This window comes from Silurus meridionalis, chromosome 2, assembly GCF_014805685.1.
Source record: "Silurus meridionalis isolate SWU-2019-XX chromosome 2, ASM1480568v1, whole genome shotgun sequence".
Taxonomy (NCBI): Eukaryota; Metazoa; Chordata; class Actinopteri; order Siluriformes; family Siluridae; genus Silurus; species Silurus meridionalis.
Window position 1 is genome coordinate 26503806 of NC_060885.1, and position 24826 is coordinate 26528631.

General features: G+C 41.8%; 1 protein-coding gene across 6 annotated transcripts in view; it reads right to left on the reverse strand.

Annotated features, from left to right (window-relative positions):
- The window catches only part of actn1 (actinin, alpha 1), a 48705-nt gene that overhangs the window by 16664 nt on the left and 7215 nt on the right, over window positions 1–24826 (reverse strand). For 2 of the 6 annotated variants that reach the window (XM_046861923.1, XM_046861917.1), the window contains exons 2-20: window positions 24367–24481; window positions 24102–24221; window positions 23518–23604; window positions 22228–22315; window positions 21372–21450; window positions 21169–21250; window positions 17206–17291; window positions 12227–12319; window positions 11454–11684; window positions 11111–11258; window positions 10822–10972; window positions 9524–9632; window positions 9229–9369; window positions 8938–9120; window positions 6883–7017; window positions 4795–4974; window positions 4466–4612; window positions 823–903; window positions 460–525 (exon numbers count right to left, since the gene is read on the reverse strand). In XM_046861923.1, the coding sequence (XP_046717879.1) occupies window positions 460–525; window positions 823–903; window positions 4466–4612; window positions 4795–4974; window positions 6883–7017; window positions 8938–9120; window positions 9229–9369; window positions 9524–9632; window positions 10822–10972; window positions 11111–11258; window positions 11454–11684; window positions 12227–12319; window positions 17206–17291; window positions 21169–21250; window positions 21372–21450; window positions 22228–22315; window positions 23518–23604; window positions 24102–24221; window positions 24367–24481 (2322 nt within the window). Of the gene's footprint in view, window positions 1–459; window positions 526–822; window positions 904–4465; window positions 4613–4794; window positions 4975–6882; window positions 7018–8937; window positions 9121–9228; window positions 9370–9523; window positions 9633–10821; window positions 10973–11110; window positions 11259–11453; window positions 11685–12226; window positions 12320–16494; window positions 16581–17205; window positions 17292–21168; window positions 21251–21371; window positions 21451–22227; window positions 22316–23517; window positions 23605–24101; window positions 24222–24366; window positions 24482–24826 lie in introns of all 6 variants that reach the window. The other 4 variants (XM_046861932.1, XM_046861955.1, XM_046861946.1 and 1 more) reach the window with 4 other exon arrangements.

The following is a 24826-nucleotide window of genomic DNA, read 5'->3' on the forward strand; positions in this document are numbered from 1 at the left end:
AATGACTCTACATGCAAGTAAAAACCACATAGTGAGACATTTGTCCAGATGCAGTGGATCAGTGAGATGTGACTGAGCATCTCAACTGACTCACTTCATCTGGAGTGAAGGGACACTGTCAAGCTTCCATGAGTATAGTGAACAGCTGCTTTGCTAAACTTGTTCATAAAGAATAAATTCATACTGAATTGATATAAAATAAAATTTTATTTCTACAGCACATCTCAGGGCTAGCACTAATGAGAAAAAAGAATGTGATGAAAAACTATGTCAAATAAGCTATTAAATAATAAATAATAATAATAATGTAAATCAATTATAATAATAATATTATAATTATTATAATAATAATTATTATTATTATTATTATTAATAATAATAATAATAATAATAATAATCATAAAGTGAAATAAAGTGTAGGTAGACAGTCTGTAGCTCTGACACAATGCTCTGCTTTACCATATTATAACCCATGGAGATGAGACAGGTGCGGAAATCCTCTCCATCCATCAAGCCTGTTCTCTTCTACAGGAGCCCACGAGGGACAAAGGAGCCAGAAAAGAGCCAGGAACCAGAAGCAAGGAGGAAGGTAGAAGGAAGAAACAAGTGGAAGAAGGAAGAAAGTCAGGAATTCAGAATAATTTCAGAAACAAGATTCACCACAGAGAGAGAGAGAGAGAGAGAGAGAGAGAGAGAGTGAGAAAGAACATCAGAGAAAGGGAAAGGAAAAGAAAAAAAAGAGAAAGAGAGAAGGTACAAAAACAAGAAGAGGTGGAAGGTTAATCGCAGGATTCTGGAGTGTGTGAAGGTGTGCATGTGTACCTGAGCGTCGTTTCCGATATCAAAGCCCAGACTGATGAGACACGCCCTGAACTCCTCAGCGCCCAGAGTGCCTGAGTGATCCTGAGGTCAGTGGTCAGGAGTCAAAGGTCACAGGTCGAGCCATGCAGTGCACACGCAAACACACATAGAACACACAGACAGGGGGCAATGAGTGGAAGGGACGTGAGGGGTGGTGCATGTGTTAATTAGGCGTATGTGTGTGGGGGTGGGTGGGAAGAGGAAGTGATGATGATGGTGATTTTGATGGTCCATGCATTGAGGACATACAAAAAGAAAAACAAACAAAGAAGAAAAAGTGCACAACTGTTAGGATGGACTTGTGTGGACACACACACACACACACACATATACATACACACTATGGCTGTGCCAGAAGTGCTTATTTTGTGGTGTTACAGTGATCAGTGCTATGTGTTACAGTGATCATAGTTGTGTGTTACAGTGATCAGTGTTGTGTTATTGTGTTCTGGAATAGAATTAACAGCACTCTTCTTTATCTCACAATGCTCACAATGCTGATTGGGTAATTGCAGTGTAATGGGAGTCAGTGGGCAGCATGTACAGCAGTGTAGATTTACTCTCCTCTAAAAATAACTCAACCTACAGCCATTATTGTCATACTTGACTGAAGGCAAGACAATTTTCTTGGTACTCCTTAACAGGGAGCCACGCATGCTGGTCACCATCTGAGCCAAACAAGTTTATCTTTGTCACAGGACATGGTTCCAGTCATTCATGCTCTTGGACAGGTTGTCTTCAGCAAACTGTGGGCTTTCTTGTAAGCAAGCTTAAGAAGAGGCTTCCTTCTGGGACAACAGGATGCAAACCGACTTGTTGCGGTATTGTAAACATATATATATATATATATATATATATATATATATATATATATATATATATACAGTGAGGAAAATAAGTATTTGAACACCCTGCTATTTTGCAAGTTCTCCCACTTAGAAATCGTAGGTGCATGTCCACTGTATAGACATAATCTAAAAAAAAATCCAGAAATCACAATATATGATTTTTTTATTCATACTATTTATACTATTTATTTGTATGATACAGCTGCAAATAGGTATTTGAACACCTGTCTATCAGCTAGAATTCTGACCCTCAAAGACCTGTTAGTCTGCCTTTAAAATGTCCACCTCCACTACATTTATTATCCTAAATTAGATGCACCTGTTTGAGGTCGTTAGCTGCATAAAGACACCTGTCCACCCCATACAATCAGTAAGAATCCAACTACTAACATGGCCAAGACCAAAGAGCTGTCCAAAGACACTAGAGACAAAATTGTACACCTCCACAAAGCTGGAAAGGGCTACGGGGAAATTGCCAAGCAGCTTGGTGAAAAAAGGGCCACTGTTGGAGCAATCATTAGAAAATGGAAGAAGCTAAACATGACTGTCAATCTCCCTCGGACTGGGGCTCCATTCAAGATCTCACCTCGTGGGGTCTCAATGATCCTAAGGAAGGTGAGAAATCAGCCCAGAACTACACAGGAGGAGCTGGTCAATGACCTGAAAAGAGCTGGGACCACCGTTTCCAAGGTTACTGTTGGTAATACACTAAGACGTCATGGTTTGAAATCATGCATGGCACGGAAGGTTCCCCTGCTTAAACCAGCACATGTCCAGGCACGTCTTAAGTTTGCCAATGACCATTTGGATGATCCAGAGGAGTCATGGGAGAAAGTCATGTGGTCAGATGAGACCAAAAGATGAGACCAGATGCGACTGCACTGTATTAAGGAGATAATGACCGGGGCCATGTATTGCAAGATTTTGGGGAATAACCTCCTTTCCTCAGTTAGAGCATTGAAGATGGGTCGAGGCTGGGTCTTCCAACATGACAATGACCTGAAGCACACAGCCAGGATAACCAAGGAGTGGCTCTGTAAGAAGTATATCAAGGTTCTGGCGTGGCCTAGCCAGTCTCCAGACCTAAACCCAATAGAGAATCTTTGGAGGGAGCTCAAACTCCGTGTTTCTCAGCGACAGGCCAGAAACCTGACTGATCTAGAGAAGATCTGTGTGGAGGAGTGGGCCAAAATCTCTCCTGCAGTGTGTGCAAACCTGGTGAAAAACTACAAAAAAACATTTGACCTCTGTAATTGCAAACAAAGGTTACTGTACCAAATATTAACATTGACTTTCTCAGGTGTTCAAATACTTATTTGCACACCTTATCATACATTGTGATTTTAGATTATGTCTCTCACAGTGGACATGCACCTACGATGACAATTTCAGACCCCTCCATAATTGTGGGAGAACTTGCAAAATAGCAGGGTGTTCAAATACTTATTTTCCCCACTGCATATATATATATATATATATATATATATATATATATATATATATATATATAGTGGTACCTTGACCTACAAGTGCATTAATGTATGAGTTTTCCGAGATATGAGCAGTCACTCGGTCGATTTTTTGCTTTGTTACGCGAGCAAAAAATTGAGGTACGAGCTTGAGATGCCGCTGCTAAATGCCGAAGCGAAGCCAGAAAACGAAGGTTGTGACGAAAATTAAGATAAGCAAAGAAGAAAAAGTCAAAAATGTAAAGTTTAGGGATATGTAGTGTACAGGAGTGATAGTAAAAAAAACGAGTTATCCCTCCTCCGCTGCTTATGGCCTCTAACAACAACAAAGATAAATGCCATTTTAAGTATTTTCAATGGGGAAAATTGATTTGATGTGCGAGCAAATTGGGATACGAGCTCGACCACGGAACGAATTAAACTCGTAGGTCAAGGTACCACTGTATATATAACGTAATCTTCCAACAAACAAAACACAGAGAATTTTTTTTTTTATAATTTTGAACATTTTAAATAAAAAATCCTACAACACCCTGAGTGCATAAGACTGCACACTCTTTTATAAAGGTGCTATAACTGTTCTTAGAGTAACCAGTCACATAAATGGCATCCACCTGCCATCAATTACTCTCAATTAGTCTCTTCAGCTGGGCCAGTGGCATTTATCAAGATAGATGGGAAAATTAATAGCTCCACATGCCAAGATATTTTGAAAATAAAAAGTGTCACAATTGTACATGACAATGAGCCAAAGCACACATCACAATCAACAAAGACATGGCTTTAGAAAAGGGGAATCAGCTGTGCACAGGAGAAGGAACTTTAACTTGATCTAAAGGAACTTGAACTTCATTGCAAAAAAAGTGGGATAAAATTCAAAGTCTAGATGTGTGAATTTAACAAAGACTTATTCATAAAGACTTAATGCTGTAAGAAAGGCAGATGATGCTTCCACAAAGGATTCGTTTAGGAACATGTGAGCATTCTGTATTCAGGGGTTTGTAGGGTTTATTTAAAATTTTCTCACTTTTAAATTATACATTTTTCTATGGATTCACATTAAAGATGTAACAAGTCTGACATTTATATTGTTGTTATTTCTGTCTTTATATTTCAATACACTGCAATTTCATAGAGGGTAGACTTATATATCCACTGTATGTGTGTGTATGTGTAAGGGTGTAGGGTGTATTTTTTGTGTGTTTACTTGTGTATATGTTTGGGGTGTGTGTGTGTGTGTGTTTGTGTGTGCGTGTGTGTGTGTGTGTGTGTGTGTGTGTGACTGACCCGGTCGAAGTGGTTAAACGAGGCTCTGAACTCGCTGAGTTGCTCCTGACTGATGCCTTTAGCGTCACGAGTCAGAATCTGGTTTTCGATCTCGTTGATGGTGCGAGCAATGGTGGTGAGGAGCTGTTCCCATCCAACACGGATGTGCTGTGACACACACACGCACACACGCACACGCACACACACACGCACACACACACACACACACACCAAAATACACATTTTGCAAACTCGCCTAGTCACTAGTCATAGACTAGTGTTTGTGTGTGTTTGTGTGTGTTTGTGTTTGTGTTTGTGTGTGTGTGTGTGTGTGTCCGGGGGGGGTGTACCTCCATGGTGTAGTTGGTGTGTTTGTTGTCGAAGATGAGAGCCTCCTGGATTTGCTGGTGATCTCCCTCTAGCTGATCAATCTTTGGCTTGTAGTTGACGATGCTCTTCTCGTACTGACGCAGGTTATTCAGCTGATCCTCCAACGTACCGTGCATCTCGATTGATATACGTCCGATCTCCTAGACAAAGAGAGACCGGCATTGAGAGACAGGCAGGGAGACAGACAGAAAGACAAGCAGAAAGAGACAAAAGAGACAGCCAGAGAGACAGCCAGAGAGACAGCCAGAGACAGGTAGAGAGAGGCAGGCAGACAGACAAACAGAAAAAGACAGGTAGAGAGAGACAGGCAGAGAGACAGACAGAGAGAGGCAGGCAGAGAGACAGACAGAGAGAGGCAGGCAGAGAGACAGGCAGAAAGACAGACAGAGAGGTAAAGCGAGACAAAAAGAGAAACAGTTAGAGAGAGACAGTTAGAGAGAGACAGACAAAGAGACAGGCAGGGAAAGACAGTTAGCGAGACACAGTCAAAGAGAGAGGGAGAGAGAGACAGGCAGAGAGACAGGAAGAGAGAGACAGGCGATGAGATGGACGGAAACAGGCAGAGAGATACAGGCAAAGAGACAAACAGAGAGACAGTAAGAGAGAGACAGTCAAAGAGAGACAGACAAAGAGAAACAGTCAGAGAGACAGGCAGAGAGAAACAGGCAGAGAGACAGGCAAAGAGACAAACAGAGAGATAGACAGTCAGAGAGACAAACAGAGAGAGACAGGCAAAGAGACAGGCAGGAGACAGACAGAAAGACAAGCAGAAAGAGACAAAAGAGACAGCCAGAGAGACAGCCAGAGACAGCCAGAGACAGGTAGAGAGGCAGGCAGACAGACAAACAGAAAAAGACAGGTAGAGAGAGACAGGCAGAGAGACAGACAGAGAGAGGCAGGCAGAGAGACAGACAGAGAGGCAGGCAGAGAGACAGGCAGAAAGACAGACAGAGAGGTAAAGCGAGACAAAAGAGAAACAGTTAGAGAGAGACAGTTAGAGAGAGACAGACAAAGAGACAGGCAGGAAAGACAGTTAGCGAGACACAGTCAAAGAGAGAGAGAGAGACAGGCAGAGAGACAGGAAGAGAGAGACAGGCGATGAGATGGACGGAAACAGGCAGAGAGATACAGGCAAAAGAGACAAACAGAGAGACAGTAAGAGAGAGACAGTCAAAGAGAGACAGACAAAGAGACAGGCAGAGAGAAACAGGCAGAGAGACAGGCAAAGAGACAGGCAGGAGACAGACAGAAAGACAAGCAGAAAGAGACAAAAGAGACAGCCAGAGAGACAGCCAGAGACAGCCAGAGACAGGTAGAGAGGCAGGCAGACAGACAAACAGAAAAAGACAGGTAGAGAGAGACAGGCAGAGAGACAGACAGAGAGAGGCAGGCAGAGAGACAGACAGAGAGGCAGGCAGAGAGACAGGCAGAAAGACAGACAGAGAGGTAAAGCGAGACAAAAGAGAAACAGTTAGAGAGAGACAGTTAGAGAGAGACAGACAAAGAGACAGGCAGGGAAAGACAGTTAGCGAGACACAGTCAAAGAGAGAGAGAGAGAGACAGGCAGAGAGACAGGAAGAGAGAGACAGGCGATGAGATGGACGGAAACAGGCAGAGAGATACAGGCAAAGAGACAAACAGAGAGACAGTAAGAGAGAGACAGTCAAGAGAGACAGACAAAGAGAAACAGTCAGAGAGACAGGCAGAGAGAAACAGGCAGAGAGACAGGCAAAGAGACAAACAGAGATAGACAGTCAGAGAGACAAACAGAGAGAGACAGGCAAAGAGACAGGCAGAGAGACAGACAGAGATTCAGGCATAGAGAGACAGTCAAAGAGAGAGGGAGAGACGGAAAGAGAGAGACAGGCAGAGAGAGACAGGCAGATAGAGGTAGATAGAGACAGGAGGAGAGAGAGAGAGAGAGACAGGCAGAGAGACAGGCAGAAAAGGGTAGGGAGAGACAGACAGAAAGAAACAAGCAGAGAGATAGGTAGAAAGAGACAGGGAGAGAGACAGACAGAGAGGGGCACATAGGGACAGTTTCTCACCTCCATCTTGTTCTGGATCCAGGGCCCGATGATGTTAGCCTGATTAGCAAACTGTCTGCGCAGACGCTCGTTGTTCTGCTGCCGAGCGTGTTCCTCGATCAGCGCCTGGTCTCTCTGAGGAACCAACTGTCTCACCTACAGCACCATCAAGCCACAGTCTTCAACAATCTGTTTACACACTATCTAGTGCACTTAAAAAAGTGCTCCCTACTCACTAGTACACATCAGTATAAACGTTTAAACACAATAGGATTATTACTGAGTTCACTACTGTGCAGAGGAGTGAGGAAGTCTGCTAATAATGTGTAGTGAGCAGTGTATAGTGAAAAATGTGTGTAGTGAGCAGTGAGTAGTGTATGGTGAGCCATCTGTAGTAAATACTAAGCAATGTGTAGTGAGCATTGTGTGGTGTGTGTAGTGAGCAGTGTGTAGTGTGTAGTAAGCAGTGTATAATGAGCAGTGTGTAGTGTGTAGTGAGCAGTGTTTAGTGAGCAGTGTATACTGAGCAGTGAGTATTGAGCAGTGTGTAGTGTGTAGTGAGCAGTGAATATTAAGCAGTGTGTAGTGTGTAGTGTGTAGTGAGCGGTGTGTGATGAGCATTATGTAGTAAGTAGTGAGTATCGAGCAGTGTGTAGTGTGTAGTGAGCAGTGAGTATTGAGCAGTGTGTAGTGTGTAGTGAGCAGTGTATAATGAGCAGTGTTTAGTGGCTAGTAAACAGTGTGTAGTGAGTAGTTAGCAGTGTGTAGTAAGCAGTGATTATTGAGCAGTGTCTAGTGTGTAGTAAACAGTGTGTATTGAGCAGTGTGTAGTGTGTAGTGAGTATTGAGCAGTGTGTAGTGAGCAGTGTGTAGTGTGTAGTGAGTATTGAGCAGTGTTTAGTGAGCAGTGTGTGAGCAGTGTGTGAGCAGTGAGTATTGAGCAGTGTTTAGTGAGCAGTGTAGTGAGCAGTGAGTATTGAGCAGTGTGTAGTGAGCAGTGTAGTGTGTAGTAAACAGTGTATAATGAGCAGTGTGTAGTGTGTAGTGAGCAGTGTTTAGTGAGCAGTGTATACTGAGCAGTGAGTATTGAGCAGTGTGTAGTGTGTAGTGAGCAGTGAATATTAAGCAGTGTGTGGTGTGTAGTGAGCAGTGTGTGGTGAGTATTGAGCAGTGTAGTGAGCAGTGTGTAGTGTGTAGTGAGCAGTGAGTATTGAGCAGTGTTTAGTGAGCAGTGTGTAGTGTGTAGTGAGCAGTGAGTATTGAGCAGTGTGTAGTGAGCAGTGAGTATTAAGCAGTGTTTAGTGGTGTAGTGAGCAGTGTGTAATGTCAAGTCAAGTCAAGTTTATTTCTATAGCGCTTTTTACAACAGACATTGTCTCGAAGCAGCTTTACAGAAATCAACAGTCAAGTGAATGGTGTGCATTTATCCCTGATGAGCAAGCCGTGGCGACTGTAATGAGCAGTGTGTAGTGTGTAGTGAGTATTGAGCAGTGTGTAATGAGCAGTGGGTATTGCACAGTATTTAGTGTGTAGTGAGCAGTGAGTATTGAGCAGTGTGTAGTGCGCAGTGTGTAGTGAGCAGTGAGTATTAAGAAGTGTAGTGAGCAGTGTGTAGTAAACAGTAAGTATTGAGCAGTGTTTAGTGAGCAGTGTGTAATGAGCAGTGTGTAATGAGCAGTGTGTAATGAGCAGTGTGTAGTGAGCAGTGTGTAGTGAGTATTGTGTGGTGAGAATAAAACAGTGTGTAGTGGTGTAGTGTGTAGTGAGTATTAAGCAGTGTGTAATGAGCAGTTTGTAGTGTGTAGTGAGTATTGAGCAGTGTGTAGTGAGTTTTGAGCAGTGTTTAGTGAGCAGTGGGTATTAAACAGTGTGTAGTGTGTAGTGAGTATTGAGCGCTGAGTATTGAGCAGTGTGTTTTGTATTAAGTATTGAGCAGGAAGTATTGAGCAGTGTGTAGTGAGCAGTGTGTAGTGTGTAGTGAGCAGTGGTTATTGAACAGTGTTTAGTGTGTAGGGAGCAGTGTGTAGTGAGCAGCCTGTAGAGAGCAGTATGTAGTGAGCAGTAGGTAGTGTGTACCCTCTCCCACTTGGTGTTGATCTCCTTGGGATTGATGGTGGTATAGGGATTAGTGCCAGTGATGTTGACGTGGTAGGTTTGGACGATTTTGGTGATCTCGTTGTGGATTCCCAGGATGGCCTGTCTTTCCTTATCTGCCTCTGGGAGTGTAGCTTTAAACTGCTCATGAGCCGTGCTCAGGCCCTGTAAAACATACACACACACACACACACACAAAAAGTGTTTGTGTTATTTCTGAGATGGTCTGATGGATGCACAGATGGAGGTATAGACAGATGAATGGTCTTGCACCTGGATCTCCTCGATAGTGTGAACAATGAAGGTGTCCTGCAGGTCCTCCATTGCGCCCTCCATCCAGTTATTAAACGGCGCTGCCCTTTTAGCAAACTCCAGGTACAGCTGATCAATCGTCTCCAACAACTTCTCCGTTTTCTAAGAACAAAGAAACACACTAATTACACACACACACACTAATAGGACACATGTACGAATTACACACACACTCTACACACATACACTAATTGTATTTGTTGAAGTATATTATAGTTTGTGTGTGTGTGTCTGTGTGTAATTAGTGTATATGTACCTGTAAGGCCTCACTGCGTTTCTGAGTCAGAATTCCCAGAGCGTCCCACTGATCACAGATCTTCTGACAGCGAGCATTCACACTGGGAGAGTCATAGTATTCCAACTCACTGGAGAAAGAGATAGTAAAAGAGAGAGAGAAAAATGTATATGGCCAGCTGAAATGTTCAAATTCTGCTAAAATACCCTCAAATTAAAATCTTAGTTTGTAAAGTTTTCATCTAAAGATGTCTAGTGTAATCAGAATTCCTTAGCACTCTAACAAAAAACATGTTATACAACAATCTATGTACCACTAAGGCTGAAGCAGCATTGGCTAGAACAAATTATTATTATTATAAATTTGGAAATAAAACAAACTAATTACTTGCATGGCAGATTAAAAAGAAAGACTCTAAGAAATATATCCATTATATTAAATTGGAAGATGGTGGTTGCTTAGAAGATTCAAAAGACATTAATTTAGAATTGAAAAAGTATTATCAAGCATTGTATAAACATTTTATGTCGCTGTTGTTAACCCTAACGCTAACCCAATATCATCTATTTCCTTTTTGAGCACAAGGAAGACTCTTTCCGAGATCACATTCTTCCGAGAACACCATTCTTTTAGATCCTTTAGTGCATGGCAGGAATCACATACTCTTCTAGGCTAAAACACATTGTTACTTGTGAACACGCGTTTTGACGATAATCCTAATATCCCAAGTCCTATTGCTGACAGAATTTTGCAAAGTTGGATTAAAAAAGGAATCAAAACAGTCTTTGTATGTTAACAAAACAGTATGTTAATGGCATAGTTGCTAGCTTCCTTCAACTGTCTGAACTATTTTTGGCTTGCCTAACATAATTATTTTATGTATTTACAAATAAGAGATTGGATCGAAAGTCAATCAAATGGATCATTCCCAAATATATCTGAGAAATCCCCTCTTGAACATCAATTGACTGATACTAGACATATTTCTGCAAAAGGCCTAACATCTTCCATATATACTATTCTTTTTAATAATCTCCCAGCCTACCAAAAACTTATAATAATACAAAAATGGGAATCGGCTTTGGAATGTTGTTATGATGATAGAGACTGGGGTACATAATTATAGAGTGACTGACTGTACATTTAACATTTTAGTGTGTAAAGTTTTGGTGTTTAATGTTTTGGTGTGTAATGATTCAGTGTGTGTTTCATAGTATGTAATGTTTTCTAGTGTGTACAATTTTAGTGTGTACAGTTTTATAGTTTTTAATGTCTTAGTGTGTAATGTTTTATAGTGTGTAATGTTGCAGAAAACACACTTAAGCTCTTGGGCGATGGCAGCAATCTGTTCCACACGGTCCTGGTGAGCAGCAAGATCACTCTCAAATGCCTCGTGTTTCTTCAGCAAAGCTTTAATCTCAGACAGAGACACTGTCTCATAGTCCTTCTGATTTAACATGGCCTCCTTTCCTACACACACACACACACACACACACACACACACACACACACACACACACACTGTGTAAATTTTGCATTGCATGACAACGCCTGTGGATCTGTGTGTGTGTGTGTGTGTGTGTGTGTGTGTGTGTGTGTGTGTAAAACCTTCTGTCCAGGCCTCATGTATAGCTGCTTTCTGTCTGAATTTCTCAGCAAGGTGGTCGAGTCTCTCCAGTCTGCGTATTTCATTCAGCAGCCACTCCTCATAGCCTTTCTCTGCCCCCTCCAGACCACCCCAGGCATTGGAGATATCCTACACACACACACACACACACACACACACACACACACACACATATATACATACATACACACACATACACTTACCAATGAAGCTCTAAATATTGAATAGACTGAACACAATGCAATGTTAAAATAATAATAATACTACTACTACTAATAATAATAATAAAAATAATAATAATACAATGATTATAGAGTGACTGACCGACACCATCTTGCCCTCAGAGGGCATGAAGGCAGGCCGGTTACTGAGCCTCAGTTTGGTCTGCAATGTGTTAAAGTTGATCTCCAGCTGACATTTCTCCTGAACTTTAGGAGGTTTATGAACTCGACGATAATCTCTGAAGTCCTCCAGCTTCTGCTGCATGGCAGCCATGGTGCTCTCAGGAACCCGGTTCTCCAGCCAAGGGACTGTCCTTCTGATCCATTCCAACAACTACACATACAGAGAGAGAGAGAGAGAGAGAGAGAGAGAGAAATTAATAAAAGTAAGAGTTAAGAATTTAAAAGCCTTCAGCTTTTTATGCCGTTTCTAATGATTGCATTTTATGGCCTTACACATGTGTGTATGTGTGTGAATAGTCCATTATTACTATAGCAATATAGGTCACTTTATTACTATAGTGAACTACAGAGTGATGTTATAGAGGAATGGAATGATGGAGGATGTGATAGAGGGGTGAAATTATGTGACAGATGTATAGAGTAATGGAGTGATGTGAGAGAATAGAGAGATGTGATAGAGAAATAGGGTGATGGAGTGATGTGATAGAGGTGCAGAGTGATAGGGTGATGTGATGTAGTGATATAATAAAGGTATAGGGTGAAAAAGAGATGTGACAGAGATATATAGTGTTATATTAATGTTATATATTAATGGCGTGATAAAGTGATTGAGGAATGGAGTGATTATAAAAGAGGTACAGGGTGATGGAGTGATGTGACAGATGAATGTATAGAGTATAGAATGACACTCACATCACTGGCAAGTTTCTCGTAGTCCTCCATCAGCTGCTCGTTCTCCTGATTGACAGCGAGAACTTTACAGATGCGATTAGCCGCTGTCTCCGCCTACAGGACACACAGTACACACCATTAACCCCCACCACTTTAGATCAGTTAGATTAGATGCAGCATTTGATTAGATTTAAACCTCCATAATTAGGAATATTATAAGATTAGATGCTGTTAGATCAGATCAAAACATCTAAAACCACACCTCACTGTCATGTGAGAGAGGTGTTAGTTCAAATACAGTGTAGATGTGTCATTTGAACATATGAGGTGGTTGATTGGATTAGAACCCTAGTCATGTAGATGAGGGAGGGCCAGTGATCTGTTAGATCTGATGCAGTGTTACATTAGATAAGGTGTCTGATGACATACAGTATTAGATCAGATGGTGTTAGGTCTGAAAAAATTTATGTAATTTGCAGTGTTTGATCAGACAGTTTAAAACTAGCAATGTTAGCTCTGAAGCAGTGTTTATTCTAAATCAGTGTTAAATCTGATGTTGTGTTAGATCAGATACAGTGTTATTACACAGGGAGGCCATAGATACTGCAACACGTCTAACACAGGGAGGCCACAGTTACTGTATCACATATAACACAGGAAGGCCACAGATACTGTAACACGTCTAATACAGGGAGGCCACAGATACTGTAACACATCTAACACAGGGAGGCCACAGATACTACAACACGTCTAATACAGGAAGGCCACAGATACCGTTAACACGTCTAACACAGGGAGGCCACAGATACTACAACACGTCTAACACAGGAAGGTCACAGATGCTGTAACACGTCTAACACAGGTAGGCCACAGATACTACAACACGTCTAACATAGGGAGGCCACAGCTACTACAACACGTCTAACACAGGGAGGCTACAGATTCTACAACACCTCTAACACAGGGAGGCTACAGATACTACAACACGTCTAACACAGGGAGGCTACAGATACTACAACACCTCTAACACAGGGAGGCTACAGATACTACAACACGTCTAACACAGGGAGGCCACAGTTACTGTAACACGTCTAACACAGGGAGGCCACAGATACTGCAACATGTCTAACACAGGTAGGCTACAGTTACTGTAACACCTCTAACACAGGAAGTCCTTCGATACTGCAAAAAACGTCTAACACAGGGACGCCACAGATACCACCACACGTCTAACACAGGGAGGCCTTAGATACTACAACACGTCTAACACAGGGAGGCCACAGTTACTGTAACACGTCTAACACAGGGAGGCCACAGATACTGCAACATGTATAACACAGGTAGATTACAGTTACTGTAACACATCTAACACAGGGAGTCTACAGATACTACAACATGTCTAACACAGGGAGGCCATAGATACTACAACACGTCTAACACAGGCAGGCCTCAAAAACTGCACCACGTCTAACAAAGGGAGGCCAAAGTTACTGTAACATGTCTAACACAGGGAGGCCACAGTTACTGTATCACATATAACACAGGAAGGCCACAGATACTGTAACACGTCTAATACAGGGAGGCCACAGTTACTGTAACACATCTAACACAGGGAGGCCACAGATACTACAACACGTCTAATACAGGAAGGCCACAGATACCGTTAACACGTCTAACACAGGGAGGCCACAGATACTACAACACGTCTAACACAGGAAGGCCACAGATGCTGTAACACGTCTAACACAGGGAGGCCACAGATACTACAACACGTCTAACACAGGCAGGCTTTAGATACTGTAACACGTCTAACACAGGGAGGCTACAGATACTACAACATGTCTAACACAGGGAGGCCTTAGATACTACAACACGTCTAACACAGGCAGGCCTCAAATACTGTAACATGTCTAATACAGGGAGGCCTCAAAAACTGCACCACGTCTAACAAAGGGAGGCCAAAGTTACTGTAACATGTCTAACACAGGGAGGCCACAGTTACTGTAACACGCCTAACACAGAGAGGCCACAGTTGCTGTAACACGTCTAACACAGGGAGGCCACAAATACTGCAACATGTCTAACACAGGTAGGCTACAGTTACTGTAACACGTCAGATACTACAACATGTCTAACACATGGAGGCCACAGATACAACATGTCTAACAGAGGGGGGCCTTAGATACTACAACACATCTAACACAGGCAGGCCTCAGATACTGTAACACGTCTAACACAAGGAGGCCACAGATACAACATGTCTAACACAGGGAGGCCTCAAAAACTGCACCACGTCTAACAAAGGGAGGCCAAAGTTACTGTAACATGTCTAACACAGAGAGGCCACAGTTACTGTAACACGTCTAACACAGGGAGGCCACAGATACTACAACATGTCTAACACAGGGAGGCCACAAAAACTACAACATGTCTAACACACAGAGCCCTTAGATACTGCACCAGGTCTAACAAAGGGAGGCCACAGTTACTGTAACACGTCTAACACAGGGAGGCCACAGACAGTGTAACACATCTAACACAGGGAGGCCAGAGATACTGCCACATTTCACAGGGAGGCGGAAGACATGAGGGTGGGTTAAAGAGAAAGTAACTTATAATCTCCAAAAAAAAAACATCCGCAAGTACGTATGATCTCTGATGAAACTGGAGGTATAAATTAAGTGCCACTTGACAATGATAAAGACTTCTTATATTAAACCACAAAAGTGAAGTGGTGCAATTTTATACTGTGTGCATGTTTGTGTGTGTGTGTGTGTGTGTGTGTGTGTGTGTGTGTGTGGTTTCCAGCATTCCCTGAGCTCTGCGATGTTCTAACAGGTCCTTATAAGGGCAGACAGGATCTAACATCTCCCCTCGACACACTCCTAGCATTCTGGGAATGTTTATCGGAGGCATGACTCATCAGGCTCTCACACACACACACACACACACACACACAGGCGAATTATAATGAACTGAGCTGACTTCTAACTGACTCAAATAAATGAAATTAATCCTTCATGAGTCAGACACATTATTCTAATACACTCTTCCCTACACACTACTCCCTACATACTATTCCCTACACACTACTCCCTAAATTACTATTCCCAATACACTACTCCATATACAGTACTTCGTACACTACTCACTACACTACTTGCTATACACTATTCGCTACACCCTATACACTATTCGCTACACCCTATACACTATTCCCTATACACCACTCCCTCTACACTATTCCCTATACACTACTCCCTATACACTATTCCCTATACCCTATACACTATTCCTATACACTATTCCCTATACCCTATTCACTATTCCCTATACACTACTCCCTATACACTACTCCTCTACACTATTCCTATACACTACTCCCTATACACTATTCCATATACACTATTCCCTATACACTACTTCCTCTACACTATTCCCTATACACTACTCCTCTACACTATTCCCTATACACAATTCCCTATACCCTATTCACTATTCCCTATACACTACTCCTCTACACTATTCCCTATACACTACTTCCTATACACTATTCCCTATACCCTATACACTATTCTTTATACACTACTCCCTCTACACTACTCCCTTTACCCTATACACTCTTCCCTATACACTATTCCCTCTACACTATTCCCTATACACTACTCCCTATACACTATTCCTATACACTATTACCTATACACTACTCCCTATACACTATTCCCTATACACTACTCCCTATACACTATTCCCTATACCCTATACACTATTCTTTATACACTATTCCCTGTACACTATTCCCTATACACTACTCCCTATACACTATTCCCTATACACTACTCCCTATACACTACTGAGTGCACTAATTAGAGGATAATTTTCAGTAATGCATTTCATTGACTACATCACTATTATCTTACCATCCTCACATCTTATTCGCTATAAAGAACATAAACATTATTCCTTTATGACACAGTGGAAACAAAAAGACAGGACAAAGAAAACAGAAAGAGAGAGAGAAAGGACAAAGTGAGACAGGACAGAGAGAGACAGAAAGAGCGAGATTGGACAGGGAGTAAGATGGGCATCTGTGTCTTATAACGTTACGATTTTCTCAGCAGGAGGCAAAAATAGCACATTAACACACACACACACACACACACACACACACACGCACACACACACACACGCACACACACCCATGGACCTCAGACAAATCTATGGATTGAAGATCCGCCTTCTGTTCTGATTAGGTGAAGAGGGGGTGGGCTTGTCTGTGGCCATCTCACCTTCTGCTTCCCAGAGAAGGCGTGGTAGTAACACGACACGTACGTCATCACAGCCTTCTCATCGGGACGCAGCGTACTAATGACATCTACCCCGGAAAAATGGAGGAAGAGAACAGGAAGAAACGAGAGAGAGAGAGAGAGAGAGAGAGAGAGAGAGAGAGAGAGAGAGAGAGAGAGACATGCTCAGAGGAAATGACTGCAGAGACACAGAAGACATCAAAGCTGTGAAAAAAGTCAAGTGTGTTCCCTTTCCCTCATTCCCTTGCTCCAGTGAGAAAGCAGAGAAGGAAAAGTAAAAGACAGGAGATCTAAAAATAAGAGGAATAAAGAAGAGGTAAAAAAAAAGGGTGAATAGAAAGAGTACATGGAAGAAGAAAAGAGAAGATAAGTGGAGGAGGAGAAAGGAGATAGCGAGAAGGAGAGATATAGTGCATGCTTTTGCCATTTAAGTGAAGATAGGGAGACACACTCATGCCCACTGACAACTAGAAACACTACATTTCCCATCAGGCTGAGTGGCAAATGCAGCACTGGGTAGAGCCCTGCAGGAGTGGGCGGAGCTTTCACTGCAGAGAGAGAGAAAGTGAGAATCACTATGGAAAAAAAGAAAGGAAAAGAGTAAACAGGGTGGAGGTTGTGTCAAAGCGGGTAGGGTTTCAGTGAGAAGGGAAGGTGGATTCAAAAGAAGGTGAGTATTGCATCCTGGGATACCTTCTGCGCCCCGGAGAAGGCGTGGTAGAAGCTAGAAACGTAGGTCATGATGGCCTTCTCATCTGGACGGGCCGTACCAACGATATCTGTTGAGGGGGGAAGGCATGACAAACAACATGTAAATTTGCACTGTCAGGATAAAGACAATGAAAGATGAGAGAGAGAGAGAGAGAGAGAGAGAGAGAGAGAGAGAGAGAGAGACAGTCCTTGGTACTGTCAGCTGAAATCAAAATCTCATTAACACAAGGCATTGACTCTTCCAGAAGAAAACACAGCCATCTGCTGAAGCTACAGTTCACACGTTTATTTCTCCATGTATAAAATAACCATTTCTTCATGTTGCTTGTCAAGTTGTTCTTCAAATATATAGTATGAATGTGCACAGTATGGTAAAAGGATGTGCCCCCTGAAAATCACACACATCTCATTCCCTTTCGATGTTACAATAAGCTCCACTCTTCTGGAAAGTAGGATTGAGGAGGTCAGGATGTGTGCAGGTTACTTGAGTTCTTTCCTCTCCAACCTTCACACCAAAAACAATGTGTGTATGAAGCTCGCTTTGTGTACAGGAGCATCGTAATGCTGGAGTTTGGAAATCTTAGGTCCAGTAAAGGAAAGCTGTTAAGCTACAACGTACAGAGACATTGATTACAACGGTGCACTTCCTTTTGAATTCTAATAAAAATGTATAGGTGTGATAGTCAGGGGTGTAGTATTTTGTATTTGTCTATGGATCGACAACACTTGCAATGTTATTAGTTAACTTGACATACACCAAACACCCAAACACACAAATACACTTTCAGAACCCAGTGAGTGGGAATCACAGATTAACAGAGGTGGCAAAAGTACACACACTTAAGAAGAAGTACCTGTCTGTTTTCTTTATTTTACAAAAGCACAACATTTTGTTCTTATTTTGAGTGTATACAAATAAAAGAAGACCCTTTAAAGATTCGAATGATGTATTGCTCTTATGTGCATGCTCAAAAAAGAGTAATTTAACCTCTTAGCGTTCGACACAGATTTTGGGACTCACATCTGAAATGGCCTACCTAACTTTAAATGTTAAAAGTTCCTGATAAATGTGAGCTACAGACACAATTTAAATATCTTAAAAAAAAGACACTTTGAGCTTTCCTGTCAATTATTCAAAGTTGATATTGTTTAGTTTCAGCGTTAGGAGGAAAAAATGCCACAAAACGTGCCATCGTGTTTGTTAACACCAGAGGGTTCACTGCCGGATTTGTACATCAAGGTGGATTTTGGTGCCGATTTGAGACTTGAGATTTTACCGATAAAAAATTATTTTTCGGTGGAGTTTATTTATTTTTTCATTTATTTTTTGTAAGTAAAGAAGGGACATCGTGAATAAACTTATGCACTGAAGGTTTTAATTTCGCCTCCTTTACATTTATTTATTCATATTTTTAATAAAAATGGTCAAACAAAAATGTGCATTAATCGCGCGTGGCGTTAAAATTAGTTTAGTTAACGTGTTAGTTAACGTGTTATTAACGCTTTTATTTTAACAGCCCTAATTAATATATTAATACAAAACGAATTTCAAATTTTGTTAACTAATTAATGCATCCAGGCTGAACATCCACCATCTAGAACACAAACAGAGAAAAGATCATGCTGATCAGGTGATCAGGAATGTCTCTGTTCTCAGTCATGTTTACATCGCTGACTAGCTCTGTCTCATCCACATTAGCCCCAGACTTCTTGTTGCCTCCTGCATTGCTCATTGTGAGCTTCATAAAGTAACCTATGGCTGTGATGTGTTAGCCAGAAAATGATACACCAGTGGTAGATTGAAAATGCAGTGCAATGACAGGAAATAGGTTAATGGGCCGAAAACAGCACGCAATGAGAAGGAAAAATATTGACATTTTACCAAATAGATTAAAACTAAAGTAACAATGCTGTTTTAAAAATGTATGGAGGTTGAAAGTACAAATATTTGTAAAAATGTAATAAATGAAAGTAAAAAGTAAATAAATAAAATAAATAGTGAAGTAAAATACTGATACTAGAAAACTCTACTTAAGTACAGTTACAAAGTATTTGTGCTTCGTTACTTCCCACCTATGTAGAACAAACCCTGTTCAGACATGACACAGAGAGAGAGAGAGAGAGAGAGAGAGAGAAAGAGGGAGAGAGAGAGCGAGAGAGAGAGAGAGAGAGAGAGAGAGAGAGAGAGAGAGATCTGATTTCTCAGAAAGTTCTCAGTGGGGGTTAGTCATCACAGAAAAACTCAGAACCTGTTTGTGCAAAGAGCCTTTGAGTCTCTCAGACTAAACCCTGTCTACATTCCATCTCCACACAGAGCAGAACCAGCGTACCTTCTGCTGCAGGTCTCTCTCTAACCAAATCCCTCTATCCTGCCAATCAGACGCAGGTTCAGAGGAACATGACAATAAGTGTAACTTTGATCCAGCTGCATAAAACCGCTGTCAAACTGAGAAAAAAGGAAAAGAACAGCACATTTCCAATCGCTAGCCAGATGTTGTTCTACCTACTGCAACACTCTGATCTTCACCTCACTATCACTGGACTTCCAACAAAGTGGAGTACATCCTCTTTTTCTCTCTTCTCATGGACTACACCTTACTGGCCTCTCTTGTTCTATATAACCTTATTTTGATGTTTTTAGTCCTGGACTACACTGTACTAGTCTCTCTTCTTCTGGACTACACTCTACTTGACTCTCTTTTTGGACTACACTCTACTGGACTCTCTTGTCCTGGACTACACTGTACTGGACTCTCTTGTTCTGGACTACACTGTACTGCACTCTCTTTTTCTGGACTACACTCTCCTGGTCTCTCTTGTTCTAGACTACACTCTCCTGGTCTCTCTTGTTCTGGACTACACTCTACTGGTCTCTCTTGTTCACACTGTACTGGACTCTCTTGTTCTGGTCTAGACTGTACTGGACTACACTGTATTGGACTCTCTTTTGTTCTGGACTACACTGTACTGGACTCTCTTGTTCTGGAATACACTCTACTGGTCTCTCTTGTGCTGGAATACAATCTACTGGTATCTCTTGTGCTGGACTACACTGTACTGGACCCTCTTGTTCTGGACTATACTGTACTGGACTCTCTTGTTCTGGACTACACTGTACTGGACTCTCTTGTTCTGGAATACAGTCTACTGGTCTTTCTTGTGCTGGAATACACTCTACTGGTATCTCTTGTTCTGGACTACACTGTACTGGACTCTTTTGTCCTGGACTACACTGTATTGGTCACTCTTCTTTTGGACTTCACTGTACTGACGTCGCTTGTTCTGGACTATAACTGACTGATGTATCTTGTTCTAGACTACACTGTACTATGTCTCTTGTTTATGGACTACACCTTACTAATGTGCCTTGTTCTGGACTACACTGCACTGGTTTCTCTTGGTCTATACAACCCCATTTTGATATTTCTTGTTCTGGACTACAGTGCACTGGTCTCTTTTTCTGGTCTATACTATTTTTCCGAAATGCACTGTATGCTCTCTTTTGTTCTGGACTACACTGCACTGGTTTCTCTTCTTCTGGACTACACTCGCCTGTCTCTTTTGTTAAGAACTACAATGTACTGGTATATTTTGTTCTGGACTACAATGTACTTGTCACTTTTGTTCTGGACTACACTCTCCTGTCTCTTTTGATAAGGACTACTATGTGCTGTCCCCTTTACTTCTGAACTACACTGTACTGGTCTATTTTGTTCTGCACTACCCTCTAATGTTCTTTCTTGTTCTGGATCACACTTTACTGGTCTCTTTTTTTCTTGACTAGCCCTTACTTGTTTCTCTTCACGTCTACCTTTTGTTCCCTAAACCTTAGTGCTATACCTCTTCACAGTGCCAATAATACAGTGTTGTATGTTATTTCGTGTTAATTGTAGCATGCCCCTCGTAATTAGTGACCCTACTGATAATCCCAAAAACACGTCTTACCCTCTGCATCAAGCATCTTAGGAATGTCAAGGTATTTCTCAGCCACATCAAACGCAGTGTTCAAGTTGGTCATAGGGTCATCCTGTATAAGAGGAGAATAAAACACACATCCTGTCAGCACAGCTTGACCTTTGACCCCTAAAAGAACTAAAAATGTCTAATCACAATGTTGAGCTGAGCTCATTGTCAGAGTGGAGAATCACCTTGCGCAGTTTGCCGTAATCTATAAGTTCCGGGCGATGACGATGAATAAGAGCACAAAATCCTAAACCATCCTTCCAGCTAAGTAAGAGAAAAAAACAAAACTAATCATCATCGTTATCATCATCATCATCCCTTACTTATCTTTTTTCTTTTTATTTAAGACAGCAAGAAATAGGTAAGAAAATGTTTTCGGAAAAATGTTGGAATTCAGTGACAGCTGAAATCAGTCAGATCACTCAATAACAGTGAGCGAGGAAGACAAGCGAACAAACAAAACTACAAACATTTACATCTATCTTTTTCAAAACACTGAGAGAATTTATTGCTTTTATTCCTGCTACATTTTCCTCCAGGTTGCCACTGCATTCTCACAATCACACAAACTCACACACTCACATTAAGCAAACATAGCCATATCACCATGGCAACATACACACAGCTTATCTGGTTTCTGCTGGTTGAGGAAGGGAGGGAGAATGTGGACAGGATGTAAAATATGTGTGTACGCATGTGTGTATGTGTGTGTTTCTATTAGTGGATTCTTCCATTATTAAGTGTGAATGAGATGGTTAGATCAAATCCTTGGTTATTGTGTTTTATCGTACATTAGTTTTAGCTAAAGTGTGTGACCCAAGCAAAGTAAGGGGGCACCAATACTTTAACAAACAGTACCACAAAATCATGACATTACACAAAGTTACACCAATGCTAATTATTCAGCTCATTAAGCCACAAACACACAATTACCATGGCAACAGACTAAGGATTATATTAGAATACAGTGTATAGCATACTGGATTACTATGTAGTACATATATGTAGCATCAACACACACACACACACACACACACACACCTGATGTGGAAGTTCTGGATGTTGACGTTTTTGTAAGGAGCAGTTTTTCTCTGACACCACAGCAGAAGTCCCTCTTTGGCCGACGTTTCTGAATAAGCACAAAATTTTAATGTTTATTTAAATTGTAATTAGCTGTTAGCTGTGTTTATTATCAGCATGAGAATTAGCATTAGCCATTTAGAGCTTGGCTTTAGCATTCTGTATTAGCAATACAGACAGTCAGGACTCAATATTAGGGCTCGGTATCAGGCCTCAATATCAGGGCTCAATATCAGGGCTCAGTCTCAGTGTTTGATATTAGGGATCAGTTTGAGGGGCTCAATGTCAGTGCTTAATTTTAGAACTTAGTCTCAGGGTTCGTTATCAGGGCTCTGTCTCAGGACTCGGTATTGGAGCTCGGTGTCAGGGCTTAATATTAGGGCTCTGTCTCAGGGCTCATTTTAGGGCTCGGTCTCAAGGATTGATATCAGGGCTCAATATTAGGGCTTAGTCTCAGGGCTCAATAATAGGGCTCGGTCTCAAGGCTTGATATCAGGGCTCAATATCAGGGCTCGGTCCTAGGGCTCAATATTAGGGATCAGTCTCATGGCTCAATATTAGTCTCAGGGCTCAGTCTCAGGGCTCAGTCTCAGGGCTCAATATTAGGGATTGGACTCAGGGCTCAATACTAGGGATCGGTCTCAGGGCTCCTCAATATTAGGGATCAGTCTGAGGGCTCATTTTAGGGCTCGGTCTCAGGGCTCAATATCAGGGCTCCATATCAGAGCTTGGTCTCAGGGCTCAATATCAGGGTTTGGTCTCAGAGCTCAATATCAGGGATCGGTCTTAGGGCTCAATATCAGGGATCAGTCTTAGGGTTCAATATCAGGGATCGGTCTTAGGGCTCAATATTTGGGATTGGTTTCAGGGCTCAATAATAGGGATCGGTTTTAGGGCTTAATACTAGGGATCGGTCTCAGGGCTCCACAATATTATGGATCAGTCTCAGGGCTCATTTAGGGCTCGGTCTCAGGGCTCAATATCAGGGCTCGATATTAGGGCTTGGTCTCATGGCTCGATATTAGGGCTCAGTCTCAGGGCTTAATATCAGGGCTCACTCTCAGGGCTCGATATCAGAGTTCGATATCAGGGCTCGATATCAAGGCTGGGTCTCAGGTTTCAGGGCCCAATATCAAAGCTCAATATCAAGGCTCAGTTTCAGGGCTCAAAATCAGCGCCCAGTCTCAGAGCATGATATAAGGGCTCGGTCTCAGGACTCAAGATTAGTTTTAGGTGGGGAGAAAGAGATACCTTCCACTGAGATGTCCTGAATGGCAAAACGGAGAATGATGGTCCAGATCATTCCCAGAGTCATCTTAGCATTCCCATCAACAATTTCTAATGAAACAAACACAAACAATATCAACACAAACAACAACACAAACAACACAAACATCTACACAAACAACACAAACATCAAAACAAGCAACAACACAACACAAACATCAATGCAAACATTAACACAAAATGAGTCTGTAGCTTTAAACAGTTCCAGTTCCAGCTGTTGTACATGTATTCTAATAAACGCACTGAGTTAATGAGCTACATGCAAAGGTATAGTGTAAGTTATATGGTTAATACAGAGTTTTTAATAAACAGCTTGGGGCACAAAATGAAAAGGAAAGGTTCAAATGAGTAATAAAACGATAAACAGGACCAGAAGTGAATTCCAACAGCTTCATTGTGAGGTTTAGAGCAGCAGAGATGCAGCTCCAACGAGGTAAACATATGAAATACATACTGAAGTGTTATTTTTGTCTATCTTTTAATGTGTGTGTGTGTGTGTGTGTGTGTGTGTGTGTGTGTGTGTATGTGTGTTTGCATGGGTTTCATACCCTCTGCTCCAATAGACACCAGCTTAACTCCTTTACTAGTGATGAAGTTTAGAGCCTTGTTCACATTTGAAATCTTGTGCACTCTCATCTTCCCTCTCTCAGGCTTAGCCAGACGCTCTCCTACAGAGTGAGGGATAAAGAGAGAGAAAAGAGAGAGAGAGAGAGAGAGAGAGAGAGAGAGAGAGAGAGAGAGAGAGAGATTAGGAACAGAGGATGCAAATAAAATAAAAACAAATTTTAACTTAAAAAGTCAGAGGTCACAGACCTGAGATGACCTCTAGGAGGAGCATAAGTTTAAGTCCGTCTCTAAAATCCTCCTCAATGTTCTCGATCTGAGTTCCTGCTTTCCTCAGGTGAGAGTTACACCACGCTGTAAACGTCTGAGAGACAGAAAGCAGGAGAGAGAAACAGAGAAATATAGGGCGCGACAGAGAGGGGAAGGAAGAGACAGAGAAATAGAAAGGGAAAAGAGAGCAGAAGGGGGAGACAGCAAGGCAGACAAATGGAAGGAGGAACAGACAGATGGAGTAAAAGAGAGAGAGAGAGAGAGAGAGAGAGAGAGAGAGAAAAGTGAGAAAAGTGAGAGAAAAAGAGAGAAAAAGAGAGAGGTAGAGCAAGACATTAGAAACTCAGTCACACATGTTCATTTTAGTCTGTGGGAAGCTAATGGTTTCCATTACCCAGATTCCAATCAGCATCTAAGGGTTTTAATGGTTTTAATGGTT